This window comes from Arvicola amphibius, chromosome 4, assembly GCF_903992535.2.
Source record: "Arvicola amphibius chromosome 4, mArvAmp1.2, whole genome shotgun sequence".
Classification (NCBI taxonomy): Eukaryota; Metazoa; Chordata; class Mammalia; order Rodentia; family Cricetidae; genus Arvicola; species Arvicola amphibius.
In genome coordinates this window covers 51296319-51319800 of record NC_052050.1, presented here as the reverse complement: position 1 = coordinate 51319800, position 23482 = coordinate 51296319, and the positions used below count along the sequence as shown (strand labels likewise).

General features: G+C 51.3%; 3 protein-coding genes and 1 pseudogene across 5 annotated transcripts; 1 reads left to right on the top strand and 3 right to left on the bottom strand.

Annotated features, from left to right (window-relative positions):
- Positions 1–98: 98 nt before the first annotated feature.
- LOC119811346 lies at positions 99–6596 on the top strand (annotated as a pseudogene).
- On the bottom strand, positions 824–9590 carry Senp3 (SUMO specific peptidase 3). Its single transcript, XM_038325244.1, has 11 exons — positions 9360–9590; positions 7897–8607; positions 6964–7203; positions 6761–6872; positions 6284–6431; positions 6113–6160; positions 4866–4943; positions 1852–1989; positions 1636–1719; positions 1483–1533; positions 824–1065 (listed from the first exon to the last, which is right to left on the bottom strand). The coding sequence occupies exons 2-11, from the start codon at positions 8594–8596 to the stop codon at positions 955–957; spliced, it is 1710 nt and encodes a 569-aa protein (XP_038181172.1). The 5' UTR covers positions 8597–8607; positions 9360–9590; the 3' UTR covers positions 824–954.
- Positions 9591–10589: 999 nt separating this feature from the next.
- Tnfsf13 (TNF superfamily member 13) lies at positions 10590–13197 on the bottom strand. Of its 2 annotated transcripts, XM_038325248.1 has the most exons (6): positions 12767–13190; positions 12371–12449; positions 12185–12232; positions 11916–12034; positions 11555–11693; positions 10590–10917 (listed from the first exon to the last, which is right to left on the bottom strand). In XM_038325248.1, the coding sequence occupies exons 1-6, from the start codon at positions 12995–12997 to the stop codon at positions 10808–10810; spliced, it is 726 nt and encodes a 241-aa protein (XP_038181176.1). In that variant the 5' UTR covers positions 12998–13190; the 3' UTR covers positions 10590–10807. The 2 variants fall into 2 exon arrangements, with proteins under 2 accessions (XP_038181176.1, XP_038181177.1); XM_038325249.1 differs by lacking the exon at positions 12185–12232 and having other exon boundaries at positions 12767–13197.
- Positions 13198–14123: 926 nt separating this feature from the next.
- On the bottom strand, positions 14124–23158 carry LOC119811344 (tumor necrosis factor ligand superfamily member 12). 2 transcript variants are annotated; one of them, XM_038325245.1, is made up of 7 exons: positions 22890–23158; positions 22687–22737; positions 21996–22074; positions 21128–21181; positions 21016–21051; positions 15041–15165; positions 14124–14837 (listed from the first exon to the last, which is right to left on the bottom strand). In XM_038325245.1, exons 1-7 carry the CDS (start codon positions 23046–23048, stop codon positions 14586–14588), a joined length of 756 nt encoding a protein of 251 aa, XP_038181173.1. In that variant the 5' UTR covers positions 23049–23158; the 3' UTR covers positions 14124–14585. The 2 variants fall into 2 exon arrangements, with proteins under 2 accessions (XP_038181173.1, XP_038181175.1); XM_038325247.1 differs by having other exon boundaries at positions 22687–22734; positions 22890–23156.
- Between the last annotated feature and the right edge of the window lie 324 nt (positions 23159–23482).

The following is a 23482-nucleotide window of genomic DNA, read 5'->3' as shown; positions in this document are numbered from 1 at the left end:
AGCACCTTTACACGTGCGGAGGCGATCGTGCCTTAGTCACGTGTTTCAGCGGGTCCTATCAAGCGACGGGGGTGAGGCTTTAGCCTTCGGGGACTTCCGGGCACTCGGGACTACCACTTCCCTTTACATCTCTGCTACAAGTTCCTACCGAAGTTTTGTTCTTCTGACCACTAAAGGTTGGTGTGTTCACAGTGCACAAGAATGCCGGAACCAGTACCGATCTCTCGGGATAGGAAGTTTTCCTAGCTGGAGAGAAAAGGATGAAACCCATTTCTTGTCTAACAGGCATAGGGAGGTGTGCTGTCAGGGTACTTGTCTGTACCCAACTTCTCTCTCAGGCTCCCTTATTTTTGAGGCTAATTCCTCGTCTTCCTGCCCTCTACTATGTTGCCCTGGAGGATTTGTTGGGACGATGAAGTGTTGGGCACATATAGAAAGCTGGCTTTTGAGATCTTAAGACCTGAAAAGGGGGCAGCTAACAGCACTAGCTGGAAGGCCTGAGACAGAGCACATCCACTAATTTAAGGCCCCTCAAGTAAGACCACCACTTAAGTATCTTCAAAGGATCCTTTATTGACCAGAGCAGGACCGTGGCATTTTTATATATATATATTTATATATATAAAAAAAAGTCTTGAAGATCTGGCAGGCTGCAGTCCCTTTGCCTGCCCACCACCCCCACAGTTTTCCTGCCCCCGAACACGGAAGGAGGAATGATGCTCCCCTAGGCCAAAGGGCAACACTCCCCTAGAGAGGGAGGAAAGGCTCTTGTGTGGCCACCCCCTTCCCGTCAGAAATCAACATTCTCGCAAAGAAAACAAAATACAGAAATCAAAACATTTAAATATGAAAATCCAAGGGGAAATGGGTGGGGAGACATAAGGAACGAGTTTCTTGGGAAGGCTCTCCCTTGTCCCCTGCCCATTAATGGGCTAAGGGTCTGGGGTACGAGGCTCACACAGTGAGTTTGCAGTGACACAGTTCCTTGTAGATCTGCCGTCGAAGTTTGGGCATGTCCTGCTGGGTGAAGCTGAATGGCTGGGACAGGGCCAGGTGCTTGCAGTACTGGGTGTTAACAAAGCAGGCCATGAGAACGTTTACTGAGCATCCCTCCCGTCAGGACCCGCACTACACAGTTCACACAAACCGTATCTTAATTTTTCAGAGAGAATCTCCATTTTTCATACAGACTGGCATTAGCATCTAATAGCCTGGGATTTAAAACACTACATACAAGTGGGAAAAACACTCAAGTGGGGAAAAAAGAGATTGAATTGGGGGAGGCTGTCAGGAAGCCTCTAAACTGGGACCAAAGGCAGAGAACCAGTCCCAACTCTGGATGGAGAAGGACTGGAGAGGAAACCAGGGTTTCTGTGCTCTCACATAAAGGTACTCCCTGCTCTACAACTGGCTGAGCCAACTGAGGCAAGAACCCATCAACAGCCCTAAGCACTGACTGGTGCGAAGGGAGCCTCGGCTTACCTGCAACACAAAGGCACCGCAGTCGCTGTCATTGTTCTGCCTGGCCACGTTCTAAGGAGGAGAAAGCAAGAGAACCCCAGAGGTCACGGGCTCAGTCCCCACTCCTACCCACTACCCACTACCTCACTGCTCTACTTCCCTCTGGAAACTCACCATTTTGAAGTAACCTTTCCAGCCCTGGTGGAAATCCAGCCGGTCTTTTTTTACCGCTTCTGCCTGCAGATACTTGGCAATATGCTATGTGGGAAAGAAAAAAGAAAGTGACACCGTCATTTACCAACCGAATACAGAGTCTGACAGTCACTCCTCAGGCTTGCTGCCCAATGGCCCCACATCTTTACTACTTGTTTTCCCACAGCCTCCTCAAACCTTAGGGCAGCGGCGGTTTAGAGTGCGCTGGGAGTCAAAATAGGTGATGGTGCGCTGCCTGACATCGACGGATATAAGGGACCAGTGCACCTCCAGATGGATGGGGATCAGCAGCAGTTCCTTATTGAAGATGTCCACCTGAAGAGAGAGTGCTGGAGGTCAGAAACAACAGAGAACCCTGCTGAAGGCCAGAGGAGGTTTCTAAAGAGAAAATATGCAACAGGCAAAGGAGTCATAAAATATAGATCCTAGATTGTGAGGGAAGGTTCAGCTTCGATGTTATTATTTATGAGAGGTTATTGGGGGGACTAGGGGGTGACACAGGAGCAGTGCTTGGTATACAACTCATGATCTGCTGCATGCTAAACAAGTCCTTTACTACTGAATTATATCCCTACACTGTTGTTTAGATTCCCTATGTGTGTGCCATGCACACAGAGGCCAGAGGACAAATGAGTGTCCTTCCTCAGACAATGTCAACCTTTTCTTAAGACCTCACTGACCTAGGACTCAACAAGTAAGCATGGCAGGCTGGCCAGCAAGTTCCAGAAATCCACTTATCTCCACTTCCACAGCACTGATATTACTACTACCCCTGGCCCGACTTTTTTAGGTGGGGATCAAACTCAGGTCTGCATAATCACTCTATAGGCTGAGCTATTTCTCTAGCCCAGATGTTGCTTTGTTTGTGTTTTTGGTCTTTTGAGACAGGGTCTCTCTAAACAGCCCTGGCTGTCCTGGAACTCACTATGTAGACTAGGCTGGCCTCAAAATCAGAGCGCTCCTCCTGCTTCTCCCTCCTTAGTCCTTGGATTAAAAACGTGCACCATCACATCTGGCTGATGTTGAGATATTTGATGGTGAAGAAATTTGGAAATAAGAAAAATATCAGAAAAAAAAAAGTATCAGAGGGGCTGGAGAGATGGCTCAGTGGTTAAGAGCACTGGCTGCTCTTCCAGAGGACCCAGGTTCAATTCCCAGCACCCACATGGCAGCTAACAACTGTCTGTAACTCCAGTTCCAGGGCACCTGACACCTTCACACTAATACATATAAAATGAATTTAAATGAACTACTAAAAAAGAAAAAAAAGTATCAGAACATACATGTGTATTGTAATTCCAGCAGCTAGGAAGTAGAATTAGGAGTTCAGGGCCAGTCTCTGCTATGAGATCCTGTCTGGTACCAGGTACTCATACATTAAAGGAAAAAGTTTATATAAAAACTAAGAGCACTGGCTGCTCTTCCTGAGGACTTGAGTTCAATCCCCAGCACCCACATAATGGCTCACAACCATCTGTAACTTAAGTTCCAGGGATTCAATGGCCTCTTCTTGTTTCTATGGCACTGCATGTATGTGGTGCGGACATTCACGTGGGCAGAACACCCGACATACCTTATAATAATTAAAGCAAAAACAAAATAGACTCAGGATTTTGGTGCCACACCTAGGGTTGAAGTGCAGCTTCTACACTTACTGGTCTAACCTTGCCCTATCTCAAGAGAGCAAAAGGACCTGTCCTCATTCATTACAGGGAGTAAACTAGTCACTATCCACATGAAATGCATGGCTCAGTTAATGTGTATATTCATCCTACCACAAGTTCTTGTATCACTCAAGACACGAAACTGCCAATTGGGCAAGTAACTGCTGAAGATCACAGAAGCAAGCAACAGCAAAGACTTTATTATATGGGAAAGGGGAACATGTGCCATGGTACACGTGCAGAGGTCAGAGAACAAGTTGATTCTTTCCTTCCACCATGTGAGTCCCAGGGATCAAACTCAAGTCTTCAGGTTTGGCAGCAAGTACCTTTACCCACTGGGCATCTTGCTGAACCCCAGGAAGGATAAATTTATAAAGGCTAAGGGTGTGTCGCTGTGTTGTCGTTCTTGCCGCGACTGGACGAAGTAAGTCTCACCAGGCCCCTGCGTAAACCTGAGCACAGATATGAAGCCCTGAGCCGAGCCAGGCCAGGCCAGGCGTCTAGTGGTGAACAGTGCACAGCTATAGTTCTAGCTACAGTTTTGGGGGAAGGGAGGATAGAGGGCAGGAAGATAAGGTAGTGTTAGGTCACAGGAGGAAGGAAGGCAAGTGGGTGTTAGGACCAATGTTCCTTCGTTGTAAAAATTTCTTGGCCTTTCAATTACAGGGCAAAGAATCGTACAGAAATTCTTGAATCCACCCTAAACTGCTCCTGCCCCAATTTTTCCCATTACGTAAGTCCCAAGCCCGGGTATCTTCTCCACTGCTGTCTTCATCTCCTACTTGCACTCCAGTCCAGCTACTTCACCTGAGCTACTCTCCCCTTTCATCCCATCACGGAATGAGCACCAAATATGCAGCATCTCTAGTCTGGTATGGGTGGGAAGATGGCTTGACAGGTACAGTGCTTCCACAAAGCCTGACCTCCTGAGTCTGAGCTCTGGAACTGATCCTTGCACGTTGTCTTCTGACCCCCACATGCATACCATAGCACACATACCCACACGGTAGAAACGTAATTAGTTTTTCAATGGCTTCTCAAAGACATCCATCTTTGTCAGTTTGCGTCATATAACTCACATGATCTTCTCTGCCCAATTTTCTATCATTCTATCCTTACTCACTGTGTTCAAAGCATATTCTTTTTCTATCTGGGTCTCAAATACTTGCTGTTCCTTTTGCTTAGAGCACTGTTTCCCAGACTGCACATGGCGACTCCAATCATTCAGATGTGGAAGGCTTTAACCTAAGTCTGGTAAGACCTGTACCCACCTCTCATGCTGTCATTACTGTTTTAGTATGTTCACAACACTTTACGACTAGCTGAAATTTAACTTACCCTAATCTCATCAAGGCAAAATTATTTCCTTAATATTGTATCCTTGCTTCCTACAGTAGTACCTGGTACACAAGACATTTAATATTTAGCAGAATGGTGACTAGGGTTGGGGAAAGGGCTCATATAAAGCAAAACTTTAAAATATAAAAGACAAGGTGCTGCACAAGTAGTTGAGAACTCGTAACTCACATTTTTGGTCCACCTTTTCACCCCATCATAACCCTTGGTACGGAGTTTATCATAGAAGAAACTGTTGAAGAAATGCACCTGTGCCAAAGACACAAAAGAGCTGGATAGAACTAAAAGACTTCAGAGTTGCCCAGAATTCCCTTCCCCTTCCCAATACTCCATTGCATACAGCCTAAATGGAATGGCTTCAACAGCTGGTGTTCTAATTCACTCAACAATACAGTGGAACTGTGGTTTTGCTGTTTTAGACAGGGTGTCTCTGTGTAACACTCTGGCTGTCCTGGAACTCAGAGATCCCCATCCCCTGCCTCTGCCTAAGTGCTAAGATTAAAGGTGTGTGCTACCACTTCTCGGCACATAACTGTTTTTAACCTTCTCTTACAGATAATTTCCTATCAATTAATTACTGGGGTTAAAACACTAGAGATTGGTCCTTTCCTTTCTGCTGGGAACCGGAGGCTCGCTGTCGAAATGGGCAAGTTCATGAAACCCGGGAAAGTGGTGCTCGTCCTGGCTGGACGCTACTCCGGATGCAAAGCCGTCATCGTGAAGAATGATGATGGCACCTTAGACCACCCTTACAGCCATGCCCTGGTGGCTGGAATTGACCGCTATCCCCAAAAAGTGACGGCTGCCATGGGCAAGAAGAAAGTTGCCAAGAGATCCAAGATCAAGTCCTTTGTGAAGGTTTATAACTACAACCACCTGATACCCACAAGGTACTCTGTGGACATCCCCCTGGACAAAACTGTTGTCAACAAGGATGTCTTTAAGGACCCAGCCCTGAAACCAAGGCAAGGTGGGAAGCCAAGGTCAAATTTGAGGAACGATACAAGACAGGGAAGAACAAATGGTTTTTCCAGAAGCTTCGCTTTTAGATATATTTTTGTTTACATCATTAAAAGTTTAAAAAACAAAAAACTAGAGATTGGCTTGCAGATTTAAAATAGCTTACCACTTAACACCTCTTCTCCCAAACACAGACCCTAGTTATAGAAGATGGGAAAGATGAAAAAGTGAATTAAAAAACTGCTAAGTCACCCTACATTGCAAAGTTCTGGGCATTAAAGAATCTGGTTGGTGTCAAGTGGTGCCATGGACAGATGCCTTTAATCCTAGCGCTGGGAAAGCAGAGGCAAGTGGATCTGAATTCAAGGCCAGCGTGGTCTGCATTTCAAGTTCCAGGAAATCCAGGGATACACAAAGAAACCCTGGATCAAAAAAAGAAAAAGTCTGGTTGGACCTACCTTTTCAGGGACTGTGTCCATGACCAGGTCTCCATACATGTTCATCACCTGGGGAAAAGAGAAAAGTAACTTGCCCTAGAGGGTGTGGCATGGGTACAGGGTTCGTTCCCCTATGCAAAAGGCTCCACTCTCCAAAGGCTTTTTCAAGTCCCTTTATCTTCCTCCTCTTACCTGGTCATTGAGCCAGTTCTGTCCATATAAGGTCCCCAAGTCATCCATGGTGAGCACGTGTCGTTTATAGGATACCCGGAAGCCCCTTACCATGGCATTGCCTGGCATGCGCTGGTAGGACTGGATCAGCTGCAGTACCAGACTCTTCCTGAATAGGCCAAAGGTTTGCAATCACATAAGAGCTAATGGGCTGGGGCAGACAATTTATCCACTATTATCCAGAATAAAATTCTAAAATGACCTTTTTCACCAGTCTTTTTGAGGGTTTCCCACGCCCCAGAAAGAACACAGGGAAGATCAGGCATAAACTTCTCAGTGTCTCACAGTATCCCAAATAAAGATCTTCCCAATTGCTTTCTAGAGCTTGGTACTTTGTCTGCAGCCTCCTCTCCTGCAGCTATAGCTTTCACATTCTACATCCATCCCTAAAGCATTCTCTCCCCGGCCTCAAGGTCTCAGCCCTCCTTCAAAGCTCACCTGGAGGGAGTAGAGAACTCCTGCTGGAAAATGTCCTCTAGCTTCTCGACAACTTCATCAGTGCTGAGGGGGATGAGGCTACCGTAAGTTTGAAGGAATTCATCTAAAATGCCTAAACCGAGGTAGAAGAATAAGGTGAGACCTTTAGACTCTGACCTAGGAGGTGGCCAAAAGGAGACTTAAGTCCTCTAAAGGAGGCTTACTCTGCACGCAGGTCACATGTTCCTCCCGTAGAGGACTATGCTGGCCAGCTTTCTCCTCAGGCCGCTCTGCCTCTTCCGCAGTGCCCAAGTCAGAGCCCTGAAAAAGTTCCTGAGCCACATGGTCCCCAATGCTGCACACATTGCTGATGAGTATGCTGGCATCAGGAGGTGCCAGGCTGCGCTCCCCTTCAGGACCAGATAGTCCCCCAAAACCATTAGGCAGAGTACATGAGAGGAGGCCTGTAAGGCATGGAAAACGCAAAGGGATGAGAAATTGGCCCCAGTAAAAGCAATGATCCATACAAATAAGATCACAGAGCATGGACGAAGCAGAATCTAGCGACATAAGCCTTATGGGATGCAGGACACCACGTGCGCCCCCCTCACGCCTAATGTAAGGCCGTCCAAAGGTTTAGAAAAGACTTCCTGATCACCAGCAGGAGGAAAGCAGAGCAGGATTCAGAGACTTCAGAAATACCCACTACCAACATATGCTAACACCTAGCCTCGCACACGGTGCATACGGAAGGATGATAAATCATTAGGCTGGAGTTAGAAGATATTCTAAATAAAAACGTTAGTCTACAGATGATACAACCCTGACTTTCCTAAACCAGAGCGCCCTTTGTCATCTGTGCTGAAGACCAAGGCTGCTCCGTGTGTTCCAAGCATCATCACTGCTCAAAATGAGAGTCTCCCACTGCCACACGATAGGAGCTTTCTTTGCAGCCTAGGCTGTTCTCCTGTCTTAGCCTCCCAAGTGATAGATTACAGGTGTGTGCCGGAACGGGTCTTTCTCATTAAGGCTCAACGAGATCATGCCGCGGCTCTCTTGGACACCTAGCTTTGCTTCCCTTAGGCCCCCTTCTCACCACAGCAACAACATCCTGGGGCTCCAGCTCTTCGCCCTTCCCACTCCATCTCCCACCTTACCGGAGTCGGGGTCCAGAGGAGACTTTGGGGTCCACCTTAGTCCATCTTCCTCCATGGGGGGCCCAGAGGGCACTGGTGAAGACCCTCTCATCCCGTCCTCAGCCATGAGAGCACCTAGCAGACCCAGTCGGGGTGGGGGTGGCCCCCGGGGGGAATCCAAACGACAGCAGGGTGACGGCACCTGTGGCGTTGCACATCCTTCCTGGGCTGAGAGATGGTTCTTGGTGTGTGCCAGGTTCCGCCGCCGGCCTCGGTGGCGCCCCCAAAGCTTCCAGTGGAATGTCAACGAGGTGCTTTTGGAGTAGAGCAGCATCTGGAAGGCTCTCATGGCTCGGCGCCGGCGCTGTGAGCAGGCTTTTCTATGAGAGGGCCGCAGAGGGCGAGGACGCTGGGAGGCCCCCAGGTGGCCCCATCTAGGGGGCAGCCTCCAAGCTGCTACTTCCTCCTCCTCATCTTCTTCCTCCTCCTCTTCCTCTTCTTCACTAGCTGAGGCATCGAAAGAGGGCCGAGGTGCAGGGAGGCGTCTAGTTGGCACTGTGGTCCCTGACCCAGGATCTGGCCCAAACCCACCACCTGACTTGAGCCGGGGCTTAGGGGGCAGGGGCCAACGAAGACGTTCTCGTCTGGGGTTTGAGTAAGTGGTGCCGGGTCCCGGGGGCTCAGGCCCCCAAGACCCGGTCCCTTGTATAGTCTCTTTCATCTTCCAATACCCTGTAAAACAAAAACTTCAATATCAGAATCAACATCCTACTCCTTCCTCCAAGAACAGCATTTCCCCTCTGGTTTCAGATACAAATAAAAATCTAAAAGCCCCTACCTTCAGCTCTTCCCAGCTAACCTGGTCCACAAGGAACCCTTCAGAGTTTGCCGTCATTTCTTCCCTTGCCCAGGTAGAGAAGCAATGGAAAGTGACTAAGTGGCATGCCTTAGATTTCATTTCTAAGCTCCTTGCGTGAAGCCCAGTATTTCCAGGCTCCCCTTTAATGCCACTATGAGTGTTCTTAGGATAAGTCTTAGGATTACTTTGCTCAACACGGGAAGACAACTTCCACTAGGAAAACTTTGTTCCCGAGTGGGAAGTTCCCGTTCACCCTGGAATGATATGGAGGGGGGAGGGGACACATACGTCTCAGGTGTGGGGAAAGGTGCTGCCAGGGTTATGGCTCAGAAAATGGGGTGATAAGAAGGGAAGATTTTGAAGGAAACTGGAAGCAAACCGAGTCGGTGCTTAGCGACCGAATCAAGAGGATAGGAGAGAACCGCGGGGGAGCCAGGCAAACCAGCCCCTCTCCAGCCTTATCCCGGGGGACCTGAATGCTTCCCGACCCGGTATAGTTCTGAAACCTCGGCACACACAGATCTCAAGTCCCTTAAAGGGCCTCTTGGGCCCAGTTAGGTGCATGCGAGGACCAGGAATGGAAGAGGCCACAGAAGGGCGGGGGGAGGGGAAGGGGCGTCCTCACCCGGAGCGGGGAGCCGGCCACACGGGCCCCAAGGCGGGTGTCTCCGCCTCAGGCTTTCCGGCTCATCTTTCGGACGGCGGCGACCCCGCCACTCCTGCTGTCTTCAGATGGAGCCGTCTCAATTCACGATGCCAACGCTCCGGACCGCGCGCCGTGCCGTGCCGCCCCGCCGCGGCCGCCTCTAGCGCGGCTTTAGCCTCCACCTCCACCTCCACCTCCACCACCGCCACCACCCCTCCTCCTCCTCCTTCCCCTCCCGCGAGCCCCAGGCCCACCGCCGCTGGCGGCGCAGGGTTAGTACGTCACACCCGGCGAGCGGCGCCGGCGCGGCCCGCTCGTGCCCGGTCCCGCCTACCTGAAAGCGTGCAGGCCACCGGCTGGTCCCGCCCTCGAGCGCTACGCGGGGCCGAGCCTGCGCATAGGTGCCTGGCTCGCCGCGCGTGGCATCTCCGCCGCTCGCCCTTTTACGTTTGCGTGTCGCGTCCGGCCTCACGTTCTACGTCGGAGCCACACGATGCTCTCTATTCTTCGGTGGCCTGAGCCGGGGCTGATCCAGTGGGCTTCCCAGAGCATGGCCGGGATGTCGGGGTGCCTATGGGGACTGGCCAGAGGCTTGCCTCTCGGGGAAACGGAGGCGGCGTGGGGGCCGACACTCATTCCTTTTTTTTAACTTTACGCAGGGTTTGATTCAGGAGTGAGACACTGCCAGGGCGTCCAGTACATAGAAACTTCCCGGACACCATTCCAATCTTTGAGGGTCTTTTGTTATTTTGTTTGTTTGAGACGGGCACAACCATGTAACCCTGGATGTCCGGGAACTCGCTGCTTAGACCAAGCTGACCTCGAACTCACAGAGATCTGCCTCCCTAGTACCGGAATTAAAGGCGTGAAGCACAATCCCCAGCTTGCAAGTTTACCAGGGGGATGGGGAGCACGGAAGGCATGCAGATCGACGCACCATAAATACATTCTTCTAGATAATAACAAGAACTCGGACACAATAGAAACAGGGTGAAAACAGGGTTCTTGTAAATCGAAGCTGAGGGCACTTGAAGAGGCGTGGCCAAGAGACACGGGTTTTCCCTAGAGGAGGCCGTATTCTTTCCTCAAGCTGCCGCTAGATGGTGGTGCCGTTCTGGATGCATTCCAGTGGACTCCGTCGAGTGGACAAGGTTTGGCACAGTTCGCCGAAACCCCCCAACACACACAACAAAAGAATTTGGAGCTGGGTGGGAGATAAACGCAAAATCTTCTACCTTTTTAATATCCTTTAAGTCAAAGCCCAGGGAGTGGGGGCGGGAAAGGCAGGGGAGGACCGAGAGTCACGAATTCAAACCCCAAGCAGGGCCATTCTTGAACGTTTGCTTTCCTTTGTCTGGCCAGTTCTTGCAGTCTGCAGTACGGCCCGTACCGCTCTTCTCAGTTTAGAACCCCTTTTTATAGCACAATCATAGTTTCACAAACCCCAGAAAGGTTCCGTGCGGAGAAAGGCTAAGTTTTGCTTTTGCCCGTGGAATTTTGACAGTGAGAATATCCCCTTGATGTAGATGAAAGACACCTGAGGAAAAAAACGAGCGAGCAGACGCTCAGTGAAACACAGCCACACAAGTTCTCGGATGTCTCACTGCCCGCTCTAGTCCCTCCTCCATTTTGATTTTATGTTTTCATGGGGGTGGGGGGAGCATGCGCATGTGCGGAGGCTAGAGGACAGTTTAGGAGAGAGTCAGTTACTTCCTTCTCTGTGTGGGTTCTGAGGATCAAACTCAGGTGGTGAGCTGTGAGGGATGGAACAGGAACCTTTACTAATTGAACCATCATTGCTCCTTGTTTGGTTGGTTTTTCGAGACAGGGTTTCTCTGTGTAGCTTTGGAGCCTGAAACTCTGTAGATCAGACTGGCCTCGAACTCACAGAGATCCGCCTGCCTCTGCCTCACGAGGGCAGTGCTGAGATTAAAGGCCTGCGCCACCACGCGGCTCCTTACTGTGGGCTGGCCTTGAACTTCAGCTCAGCTTCTACCTCCCACCTCAGCTTCCTAAGGACCTTGTGGCTCATAGGCTTTTTCTCCCTATAACGACCTAGGGACCTAGGCATCTTGTTCTTTAGTCTTCCGATTTTCTTCTACACCAAGTTGCCAACTCTATTGTAACTCGGACCTGCTCTGTTCACATTAACCCTTTTCTGACCCTGTCCTCACCTGCACTGTAACAGCTATTGTAGGCACGGTCGGGATCCGAGGGCATACTTCGGATACATCGGAATAGAGTCTCCCGACTCCCTTTATTTTCCCGAGATACCACCTGACCCATGGTGAAAGTCACATCATGAAACAGGACCTGTGGGGGGGAGGGAGGAGATGCTGAAGAAAACCAGGAAGGCAAGGTTCAGTCCTGGGAGTCCTCAGGAGCCCTGCTATAGGAGCCAGGGAGTGAGGAGAGGTCTCCTAAGTTTGGTATGAGCAGAGGAATCAGGAAAACCCTCATTATGGGGTCCCTAAGAAAGAATGACAAGCTAGCCTACATGTCCACATGGTAGGCTCAGGGCTTGTCTGGGGTTACCTGGCTGTATAGCAGATAAATTCCAGTGTCCCAGACTCGGACAACGGATCCTTGGACCTCCAGGCCTCTCCCACGCCTAAGAGCTGATTGCCACATCACCTCCGTCTCATCGGAGTCCACTGGAGGTGAGGAGTGTGGCAGGTCAGCATTTCTTTACACTCACAGACACGAACGCTCTCTCTTTTCATTTCTAGGATTCTCTTGGCCCCAGCCCCACAGTTCCTGGTTGGTGCCCTTCCCACAATGCCATTATTGAAAATAGTGCTCACCCTTGGAGGTGATGTTAATGGGAACAAGATGCAGAACTGAGTACTTCTCTAAGGAGAGAAGGAGGGAATCACAGTGTTGGCCTCCCCTGGAGTCCACCCTCTGCCCTCACCTCAGCTCTGGCAGCCACCCCCCACCCCATCTTCTGGATCACCTCCCACCCCTGCTGAACCCCAGAGCTCACTCACTCTTGCGCCTCTGGGTAAGCACTGCTCTCCTTCTCCTGGGTTTCTCCCCATCCTGCCAGGCTTCCAGGACATCAGGACACTGCTCATGGAAGAGGGACGTTTGACTAAAGATGTCAGGGTCTCAGACAGCCTTCATTCGCGGCCCTCCACAACACCAGGAATAACCCAAATCTCTGCACCTGTCCTTGGCCCAGGTAGGGCACTGACTGCTTTCCAGGGCGTTCTTGGTACAAGAAACATTAATCTTTAACAGTTTATTTTCCTGGAATGGCTGTTCCCTTGACTTCCAAATCTAGGGCCACCTCTTGCACTACTTGAAATTTTGCAGATTGAGAGGCCCTGAGCCCCCACTGCCATTCTGCCTTCACCCTGAGACTCCCATCTCCCCTTACCCACCTGTTTCCAGAGGCTCTGCCACGGACACTCTCCGCGCTTCTGGGAAGGCCCTCCACTCCGCTGCAGCCGGCTCACCTCCCTCCTTAGGTTCTGCAGCTCTGTTTGTTGGATCAGTAGCGCCACGGCACAAGTCACAGCCCCCAGAACCGCCCCCCAACTCAACCAAAGAGCAACGGAGAGGGCCGGCTCTCGGACTGAGCCCCCCATGTTGCCTGGGGATGAGGCTGGCATGAGCTGGGGACACTGCCAACAGCTGTGGTCTCAGAAATGAGGTGGCCAGGAGGTAGCAGGGAGGGTGGGAATATAGGCAAAGGAAGGGAAGGAAAGAGCGCAGTTACGCAAGGGAGAAATAAAAAGAAACTTGAGAATAAAAAAGAGAAAGGAAGAAAGCAAACTAGGGGCACTGTTAGTACCCCTAACCCCCACTGTGGAACTAGTGTCACGCCGTCACCGCCCCCTCCCCTCCCCCCAGCCTCAGGAGAATTTGGTGCCAATTATCTAGGAAGGCCAGAGCGGCCTGTGACACCCAGAAGGAGCGGCCAGCATTCAGGATCCCAGGGGCGGCCCCTGAGTTGGAGGAGGGAAGGTCGGTTGGTTATGGGGCACCGTGCCAGGAGCAGGGAAGGGGTATAAGCTGGGCGGCATTGAGGTTTAGAAGGTGAATGTGGCAGATTCTCTGACTCAGGCATGGATGAGATCTCTGAAGAGGCTTATTAGGGGTGACTAAAGATGAAAAGAGGGGTTTAGGGGCCAGCAGGGAAGAGAACCAGGGACGAGAAACTGGCAGGGTGCTGGGGTGAAGGCTGGGCCGGGTGTGTTGGAACCAGGCCTGCACTACTCCCTGTGCTGAACTTGGCAAGCTGGACTTCCTGTTTCCCGAGAAGAGTTCTTACATAAGGCTTTCTGGACAAAGAGACAAAAGAAAAAGCACCAAGCCCCCCTGCCAATGGAGCTCTCCTCCCCAGACCCAGGGGCCCAGGCCTGGTACTTGGCCCTGCGGTCCTTCCTATGGCTTTGAGCTCCTTTCCAGGCTGGCTCCCACCCCGTCTCCTGGCTAGGGCCTGTGCCAGCACCTGCTGAACTGCTGAATGTTCTAAGGCCGCCAAGAGGAAGGGCCCTGCTCCTCCCAGCCAGGGATTCCCCCTGCAGGAGGAAGTCCGCCTGTTAGGGAAATGAGTCTGAGGCTGCTCTACCTTCAGCCGAGGACCAGGTGGTTTTTTTTTTTTTTTTTTTTTTTTTTTTTTTTTTTGATACCTGGGTGATTTCTGCTCAGAACTGCAGCTCGGAGGCATGCAGACTCTTGCCCCCCAATGCCTAAACTTTCTTCCCATGACTTTCATTGATTCTGATCCCCAAAGAAGAGAGAAATCATGATTTATTCGTTTTAATATCCATTTAACATTTTGTCACAATAATAATAAAAATAGTATCTTTTCAAAATCCACAGGGATCCAGGGAGGAGCATGTTGAAGGCTCTTACCCCTCCATTTGGGAACTTCTGGCCTAGTCCCAGGCTCCTTGGCTTCCTGCCACCAGGTCCAGCCCATCTCAGTGCCCAATGCACACAGTCAGTAAATACAGTGTCCTGGGGGCTGGGGCCGGGGGAATCAGGGAAAGGTGGGGCTTTGTGAGGTGGGCAGTTGGGGTGGGATGAGGTGGTAAAGAGGAACAGGAATGCTTCTGTGGGGTGGAAAACACGTGAACAAACCCCACTGCCTTTAGAGGAGAGGACTTGACTGGAGCAGCTCAGAGTTAGGGGTCAGGGTGCTCTGGGAGCTGTCTAGGTAAAGTTTAGGGATTCTGGGAGAGCAGGACCCCCTCAGTGAACTTGAAAGAGTCCAAAGTAGGTAAGGAAGGGGGCAGCCTTAAGATGAGCCCAGGGGAGAGTGCGGATCCGCAGGGAAGACCCTAGCCGCAGGGGCAGCAGCCCGGAGACCTGGCACAGACGAAGCTGGGGCCCAGGAGAGCTGGCTGCTGTGGCCGAGAACTCCTCCAGGCAGCGCAAGGCCAGCACGTCATTCACCATTAAGTCCAGCTTCAGATAGACAGCCTTCCCCTCATCAAAGTGCACCTGGGCAGAAAGAGGACGCGCACGGTCCAGGCCTCCACCTGCCTCATCCTAACTTCCGGTTTCCTGAGAAATCCAGGCACCTCTTCCCTCACCAGACCCAGAGTCTCCCTCTCCCACCTACACTTTGCCCTCCTTCCTACCTCCCAAGCCAAACCCTTCTCCCCTTGGCCACTGCTCTGCCCACGGAGCCAGGCAGAGCTTACCTGACAGTATAGGTAGTACAGCCCCGCCCTGATGACTGTAAATTCCCCAATCTGGCGGTCGTAGCGCAGAGGGCTGGAGCTGTTGATTTTGGCCTCTTCCCAGCCACTCACTGTCCCATCCATACCTGAATGTGAATGTTTAGGGATAAGTACAAGTCTCTTTACAAGCCTCCACACACCTCCCAAGAATCCACTGAGTTTATATTTATGTGAGGTCCACCTTACCCAGAGAGGTATGGCCCAGAGTATGGAAGGAGCCATGGCCCTATGATGTCCTCACTGATAATAAGGAACTGTATGATGAGATCTAACATATGTGCCCAGAGAGTTTCAGGGCAAACTGTCACTGGTGATTGTTTCTGGGGAGAGTAAAGAATAGTTCTGAAGCAGAAGAGTTGGGATTTTCATTTTACTCTTTCTGTCATTGTGTCCTGACTATATAGTGTAGTATATATTCATAGGCATGCATTATTTAAGTCAATAAAGCGAAATGAGTGACAGGACACAGACTCATGGGTTATGGATTTAAAATTTCTTATGTAAACAAGAAAAGAATATGCCAGGCAGTGGTGGCACAGGCCTTTAATCCCAGCACTCAAGAGGCAGAGGCAGGTGGATCTCTGTGAGCTCAAGGCCAGCCTGGTCTACAGAGCAAGTTCCAGGACAACCAGGGCTACTCACAGAAACTCTGTCTCAAAAAGCCAAAAACGAACAAACAAGAAAGGAATAAAGTGACATTTAGTGCCCATCAGCTGCGGGACGGATGAACAAATGTGTTCTTATACGGTGAGCATCACTCTGCTATTGGAAGGAATAAAGAAGAGTTGCTTGCTATCATGCAGACAATAATAGGTCAGGTGAAAGAAGCACACACTGCATGCTCCCGTGCATAGGAAATGCCTGCAATTGGTTATAACAGACAGCAAGTGGTTATTGATTGCTTGAGGCGAGGCATGATGGGAACATGAGTGATAGCTAAAGGACACGTGACTTTTTCTTGCTCTTTATTACTGCTTTTTGTTGTTGTTGTTTATTTTTGTTTTGTTTTTCGAGACAGGGTTTCTCTGTGTAACAGCCCTAGCTGTCCTAGAACTAGCCCGACTACTACTATTTTTTGAGAGAGAACCTCATGTAGTTCAGGCTGGCCCCAAACTTGTTATGCAATAGAGGATGATCTCGGATCCCTCATACTCTTTCTCCTACCTTCCAAGTGCAGGATTATGGGTATGTGCCACTTTGCCTATTTGGGCCTGTGGGGTTTTGTTGTTTTTGTTTTGTGACAGTCCTGGCCATACTGGTTGCCCACAATATAGATCAGATAGGCCTTGAACTCACAGAGACCAGCCTGCCCCTGCCCCTGCCTCTGCCTCCTAAATGCTGGGATTAAAGGTGTGAGTAATGGCTTGTTGTGGTGACCAACGGTTTGCACCTTAGGTGGAACGTTAGTCACAGCCGACTAAAGATCACTGGATGTGCAGATGGACAGACTGCACAGAGTGGGAAATCCATCTCAACGAAGCTGTTTCCAGAAGCTAGACCATAGAATGGGCTAAGGATGCTGCTCATTGGTAACGCCCTTAGCTAGCATGCCTAGGGCTCTAAATTCTGTCACCACAAAATAAACAAAAAGAAATCCCCAGAGCTAGAGGAGCTGAAAACTGCAGAAGAAAGCCAGGCATGGTCATTTACAAGGTGAATCCCAGCACTCGGGAGGCAGAGGCAGGCAGATCTCTTGAGTTCAAGGCCAGCCTGGTCTACAGAGCGAGTTCCAGGACAGCCAGGGCTACACAGAGAAACCCTGTCTAGGAAACCACGAACAAAAAGAAAATTGGAACAGAAGTAGTGGGCCTAGAGCCCAGTGCCCATTCCATGGCTTCCCAGACCCCACCTCGCCAGTCTCACAACTGCCACCCACAACCATCGTGGCTTTCTTCAGTCTCTTGCTATTCACCAAGCTACTCTCCCTCTAGGGCTTTATAATGTTCTTCCTTTTTCCCAGGACTCCTTCCCGACAGCCACCTTGCAGCTTCTCCTGTTGTAGAGGAGGAACAGGTCTATAATCCAAGCATTTGGGAGATTGAAAAAGAAAGTTCCAGAGTTCAAAGCCAGCCTGGGCTACAAACTGAGGCCTTGTCTCAAAACAAAACAAAGCAATACAAGACAAGCAGATAAACCCATCTCTGTTGTCTCTCCTGCTTGTTCCCTAGCAGTCAGCAAAATATTCCTCTTTATTCCTCTTTAGGGTGTGACTCCCCGCCAAGGGCAAGGACAGTGCCTTGTTCACCTGTTTGCATTCCCAGCAAATTCCTAGGCCTGAGCCTCACTGGTGGGGAGCAGGAGCCAGGTAACAGGCTGCCAGTTCTCATCCTTTGGGTCCATAGGCTGCCTGGGTCTCGGGAGCCCTGACGCTCAGTCGGTGGCCTTTCCCAGTGTCCTCCTCTCATCTTGTCACTAGTTGTTTGCTTGAGAGAGGGTCTCACTCTGTAGCTCCGGCTGCCTGGTTACAATGTGCTATCTGAACTTGGGGTCTTTCTGCCTCGTCCTTCAAGGTTCTGGGATCACAGAATGTACCACCTTGCCTGGCTTTCTTGTTCCTTTTTCAAGTAAACTAACTTTCTGGGTTAGGGTGTAGGTCCATGGCTAGACAATAGCCTGTGTAGGTCCCTAGGTTTGCTCTCCCCTGCCCCTCCCCCCCACCACACTGGAAAAAAATGGGGTGGTAATTCTTTCTGGGCATTCTCACCTGAGTTAGCACAGTGTGTGCCCTTTAAGTCCAGCCCTGGCAGCTCCTTCACCCAAACTGAACTAACTTACTCTTCACCCAGAAGGGTGATTGAAGACTGGTCCCCTATCTGTATCCCACATGCGGCTCCTGGTCCCCCAGTCTCCCCTAGACCCAGTTTGCTCAGTGATCACAGTTTCCTCATCAGTCCTGCTCCTGAACAGCCCCGCCCACCTCCTTCTCTTCCCAGTCTGGTCTCCTTGGGACTCCACACTGGAGCCCATTTCCAGTCTTACCTCTTCCAGTTTATTTCCCAAGCAACACCTCAGAGTTGCTATTTCCAGACCACAGACCTGGGCCTGCTTCTCCCTGCATTTCCTTTGATCACTGAAGATCAAGCCCCGTCTACTCTTTGTGACTTCTGTCCTCTACAATCTTGTACCCTGCACTATCTCTCTTACAGACATGTCCAGCCTATGGCCTTCGGGGAGGGAGCATGCATCCCAGAGGAGCGCTGGATATGGTCCAATACATTTGTGAGGACATCATCGTGTGACAGGATTGATACCCCCACACTTAGACAGGACTTCTCACCTCAGCCCCACTGAAATTCTTACAACTTTCAGCCTCATTGGACTCTTGGAAAAGCCCAGCCTTGAATGGTTCCTGACCTTCTAAACACCACATGATTACGCTTCAAGGCCTTGTGAGGCCTCAGCTCTACTACAAGGGGAAAGGAGTCCCTGACTCCACCGTAAAATTGTCTTCCTGTGTAGTGCCGTGTATCCTGGGCAACTCTCTATATCATCCTTGTCGCCCAACACTGTAATTACACATTTATAGACTGTCTGCTATTCCTCTGCAGTGTAATTACACATTTATAGACCGTCTGCTACTCCTCGGCCGTGTATCTTTAAAGGTGTGTATGACTTGCTGTGCTCTGGTCCCTGGTCAATAGCAGGTTCCTGATACACGTATGTCAAACTGATGCCTGGAAAGGTGCCCAATGATCTCTACTAAATGATCTCAACTAAGGTGGAGAGAGCTGGCTTGGAATAGGGAGGAAAGAAAGAGAAGAAGGCATGGATGCAGACTGGCTTAGGGCAAGTCTGGTGGTGGCCAAAGGGCATCGTATACCTGGGAATGCGAACGGCTCACAGCCCTTCAAAGGGTGTCTAATGCTACTTGGCACCTCACCTGCCCCTACCAAGTGCTGGACTTTGTAGCCTCTCTCCTCAGACCTCCTGCTCCTATGTTCCTAGCTCTCCAGGGGACCTAGCCATCCTTACGCCAAGGCTCCCCAACTGCCCCTACAAAACCTACAAGCACCCCTTCTCATGTGTCCCTTAGGCACTTTTATGATGTGTGTCCTCTCTTCTAGAAACATCTCTTCCACCTTCTTGGGCTCTGGCCTCTGGGTAGCGTCATCTGTGCCCCAACAAGTGTGCTTCTCAGAAGCCTGTGTTCAGCACCTACGCATGTCCTAGCTGGCTTTGAATCCAGCCTCCACCACTTAGGTTTGTCCATCAGAATATCTTCCTGCTATGGCAGTTGGGACCTGATAGGTTTAAATGCCTAAGGGCCAGTCCCAGTGCCTACCCCAAAAGCACTAGGACGATGTCGTCTCATTGCAAGGACAGGTCTCCCTTGGCCCACAGCCCTCTTTACCTGCCAGCCATTCCTCTCTCGTCACAGCCTCGCAGTCCCTTTTGTTTCCGCCCTCGGTGCACACCACTATCCGAGTCACCCATTAAGGTCATCAGTTGATGCTACGTCACCAAAGCCAGCAGTCACATCTCTGTCCTCATCTCATGTGACCTCTCAGCTGCTTCTGCACAGCCACATCCTCCTGCCTCCCGTCCTCTGAGCTCTCAGGACCGCACCCTGCTTGAGGTTCTCCCTTTCCCATATCCTCAGCTGGCTTCCCCTTTGGCCCAGCCTTGTTCCTGGGGTATTTTTCCCTGCTGTGGCTCTCAGTAACAACCCCATGACCATTTCTCACCCGGCCCGGGCCAGTCTAGCCACCCACTGGAGAGATTTTCTTTACTAACCATTTTCTCCACTTGTCCACCATTAGACTTACAACCTACTTCCCTCCTGGCAGTCCAGTCTTAGGAAATGGTTCTCCCGTTCTCTGCGATATTCAAGCAGGTGTCAAGGCACAGGCCAGTAGCTCTGGCCACTGAGGAGGCTGAGGCAAGAGGATCACTTGAGTTTTAGGACAGCCTTGGAGGAGAAGTGAGACCCTATCTCAGAAGGGAACAGAGTATGTGCTATTTATTATTCCTCTATTTCTATCTAAGCCACAAGCAAGCTCTGAATGAGCAAGCTGCATGCTGCACCTCCGGGTCTCCCCTTCACTGCTTCTAACGCCCTAGTCTGAGCCACCCTTATGCCCTGTCTCCAGACCTGCACAGGGGAAGGATGTTCCAGGTGAGAAAACAGTGTGTTCAAAGTCCAGAAGAGGCATACTCGGGCCCAAGCAAGTGCCAGGAAGTGAGGTGGAGACCATAGCCTGGAGAGACGGGAAGCTAAGCAGAAAGGCAATGGGATGGTGAGCTGTACATTTCGGAGGGCTTAGCTTGGCAGCATAGTCTGAACAAAGCGGCGAGGCAAGGAGACCGAGGACAGGGAAGGGGAGAGCCGAGTTTGGCGTTCTAAGTGGGGAGAGAGATAAGCAGAGACTAGAAACATTTGGGGAAACAATGATCACTGAGCAGGAAAAAAAAAAAAAAAAAAAAAAAAAAAAAAAAAAAAAAAACAGAATACAGAGGAAAAAAAAGGATCATGGGGTTTCTTCGAAAAGCCTGAGGGGAGCCAGGCAGTGGTGGTGCACACTTTTAATCCCAGCACTCGGGAGGCAGAGGCAGGTGGATCTTTGTGAGTTCGAGGTCAGCCTGGTCTACAAGAGCAAGTTCCAGGACAGGCTCCAAAGCTACAGAGAAACCCTGTCTGGGGGGTGGGGGATGAAACGCCTAAGGGTGGGAGGAGAAAGCTGGAACCCTTGGTTTGGGAAGAGGCTGGACTGGGTTCTGGAAGGCGGCGGTGGGGGGGGGGGGTAATCTTCCTGGGACTCCATGCCAGGGTCATAGAAAGAACTTGGAGGACTTTCTGGGGGTTTCTGAACTGGGTTCTAGGGTTCCTGTGTCCTAGGCTGGACACCGGAAGAGGTTTGGGGGACCCTCTCGAGCTGGTGTGGGAGATGCTGCTCCATGGGTCAGGGGAAAGTTCAGAGGTGGAGATGGGGTCTCACCTGCCTGCGCTCCATCCTGTCCTGGCCGTGGATGAACTGTAAGACACAGAAAGGTTGGGAAACCTGTCCTGCCCCTCTGACACCATTCCTCCCTTCCCAAAGGGCTACCAACCTTCATAATGGGCAGCGATAGCTCTGCGAGCCCGTACTTTCCGGCTTTTAGGAGCTAAGAATAAAACAAAGACAGATTAGCAGTGAGACCCACCCCTCTGGAGACCCAGGGGCCAGCCCCTCCCTGCTCCGGACTCTGGCAGCCTTAGTGTGTGTGTGTGTGACACTCCCAGATTCCCAGCCATCACACTTCCAGTCTCATCTTCCTTCATAAACAATGACAACATAATTTATCATCCAAATTGGGATATTTGTGAGAGCAAAAGGTGGCTATTAATTAAAATCCACACTGGGGTAAGGGAGCAGCTTAGTGGCAGGGTGCTTGCCCAGCATGCACCAGGCTCTGGGTTCTATCTCCACCACCACACAGACACAAACACACACGGACACCAGAGAGACACACACGCATAGACACACACAGACACACAGGCGTACACACACAGCAGCACAGGCACAGACACAGAGACACACACCCGATACAGAGATACCAGGTACAGGCCAGGACGGTTTCATCCTTCCAAACTTGGATATATAGTAATGTACCATTGACTCATAGAAACCTTTGCTCATGGATGCCCAGGCCTCAGACTCCTCTACCTTGTCCCTAGGAGGGCTCTAGGAGTCTTTCAAACTCCTGGCCATTTGTGGAAGGGTCCATAGGGGTAAACAGCTTCGCAAGGGAGAGCTAGAAATTTCTAGATCCCTGTCTCTACTATTTAGCTGTTTGACTCTGTCTACGTCAAGCTCCCTGCCTCAGTTTCTCTACTCTGCTCATTTCATAGACCGTTGTGAAGAACAAAGCGGCACGTGAACCAACGACTAGTCAAGTTTGTCGTCCCTGAGATGGGGACAGAGGGATGGATGCTCACCACTTCTTCGAGGCCGGACTAGTCGGTCCAGGAAAGGTACCACTGCATCCCGGCTTCCCTCTGTCTGGGGATTCAGGTCCTAGGAAGTAAGGGCAGGGCTCAAACAGGACCTCCCAGAGACAAAAGCCATAGGGCCTGTCAGAAGAACCATTAGCCAGCAACAGATACAAACCCTAGGGGCTGGCTAACCTGGGGAGTGAGGCTGGGTCCTCATCCCTGTAGGGAGACCAGACAGACTTTAATGCCTTCAGCCCCAATCAACAGACAGCCTGCACCCTACTGACGTATTACACACACACACACATACACACACACACACATGCACGCACGCACACACGGAGGTGGGGCAGACAGACAGCGTGTATACATAGGTGATACATCTCTTTCATACTGCCTTTGCTCATGTCAGGCTCAGTTTTCTGTCTCACCTCCCTCACAGCCAATCAGCACTTCCCATTCAGGTAACACAACTCTTACTTTGTGGTAAGAGTTACCTCCTTACACCCAGATCACCCTCTCACATGCGCGGACATACCCACGTGGGCTGTTTTACTCCCCACACTCAGTTGTAAACTAGTGCATGCGAGAGCCTTCATGCACACGCCGCACACACACAGCTGCCACAGCCAGCCAAAGCGTCAACGTATTTTCCCTTGCTGGCAGCCAGCACGCAGCATCCACACCTACTCACAGGGGGCTCCTGGTGGTCCTCTGCTGTCAGCTCCTCCTGAGAAGGCTCCTGCTGGGAAGGAGGCAGCGTCACCCTGTCCTCTTGACAGCTTATCCTCCACCCCTTTCTCCGGTCCCCTGGCTCTCTGCCCTCCCGGCCCCCATCTGCTTCTCTGCACTTTTTGCTCCTAATATGCCCCGAGAGGGGTATGCTGAGGGCCTCACCTGGGCAGACAGCGTTGCCCAGCTCCCCAGGCTGACCACGACCAGCAGGAGGCCAAGGCAGGCCAGCGCCAGGCCCAGGCTCAGCACCAGCGGGGCCAGCAGGGCGGTGCCCGGCTCCCCCCGGCGCCCCCTCCGCCTCTGGCTCCGACGGGCGGCCATGGGGGCGGGGGGCTGTGCCTGCCTCACCGCCCCCCCATCCCGGGACCCAAGGGATGGGGAGGGGGAGCTGGTGGGCGGATCGGTCCAGGGGAGAAGGAGGGGCCAGGGAAGCGGGCCGGAGGGGGGCGGACGAGGACAGGAAGCCGGACACTGTTTGTGTGATTAAAATCCAGCCTCCCCGGAGTGCAGTGCAAGAAGCGAGAGGCGGCTAGCTCCCGGGCGTGCGCAAGCAGGCGACCGCAGTGGCACCCCAGGCCTAGGCCTTTGAGAGCCGGTGAAAGCAGAAGTGGCCGGGCATCTACCCAGGCCTGTGTGCCAGGGATTGGGATGTGGCACCCAGCACCCACCCGTGTTTTGGGCCCTCCCATAGCAATCGTTAATCAAGAAGATATTCCCAACTGCCTACAGGCCAATCTGATGGAGGCATTTTCTCA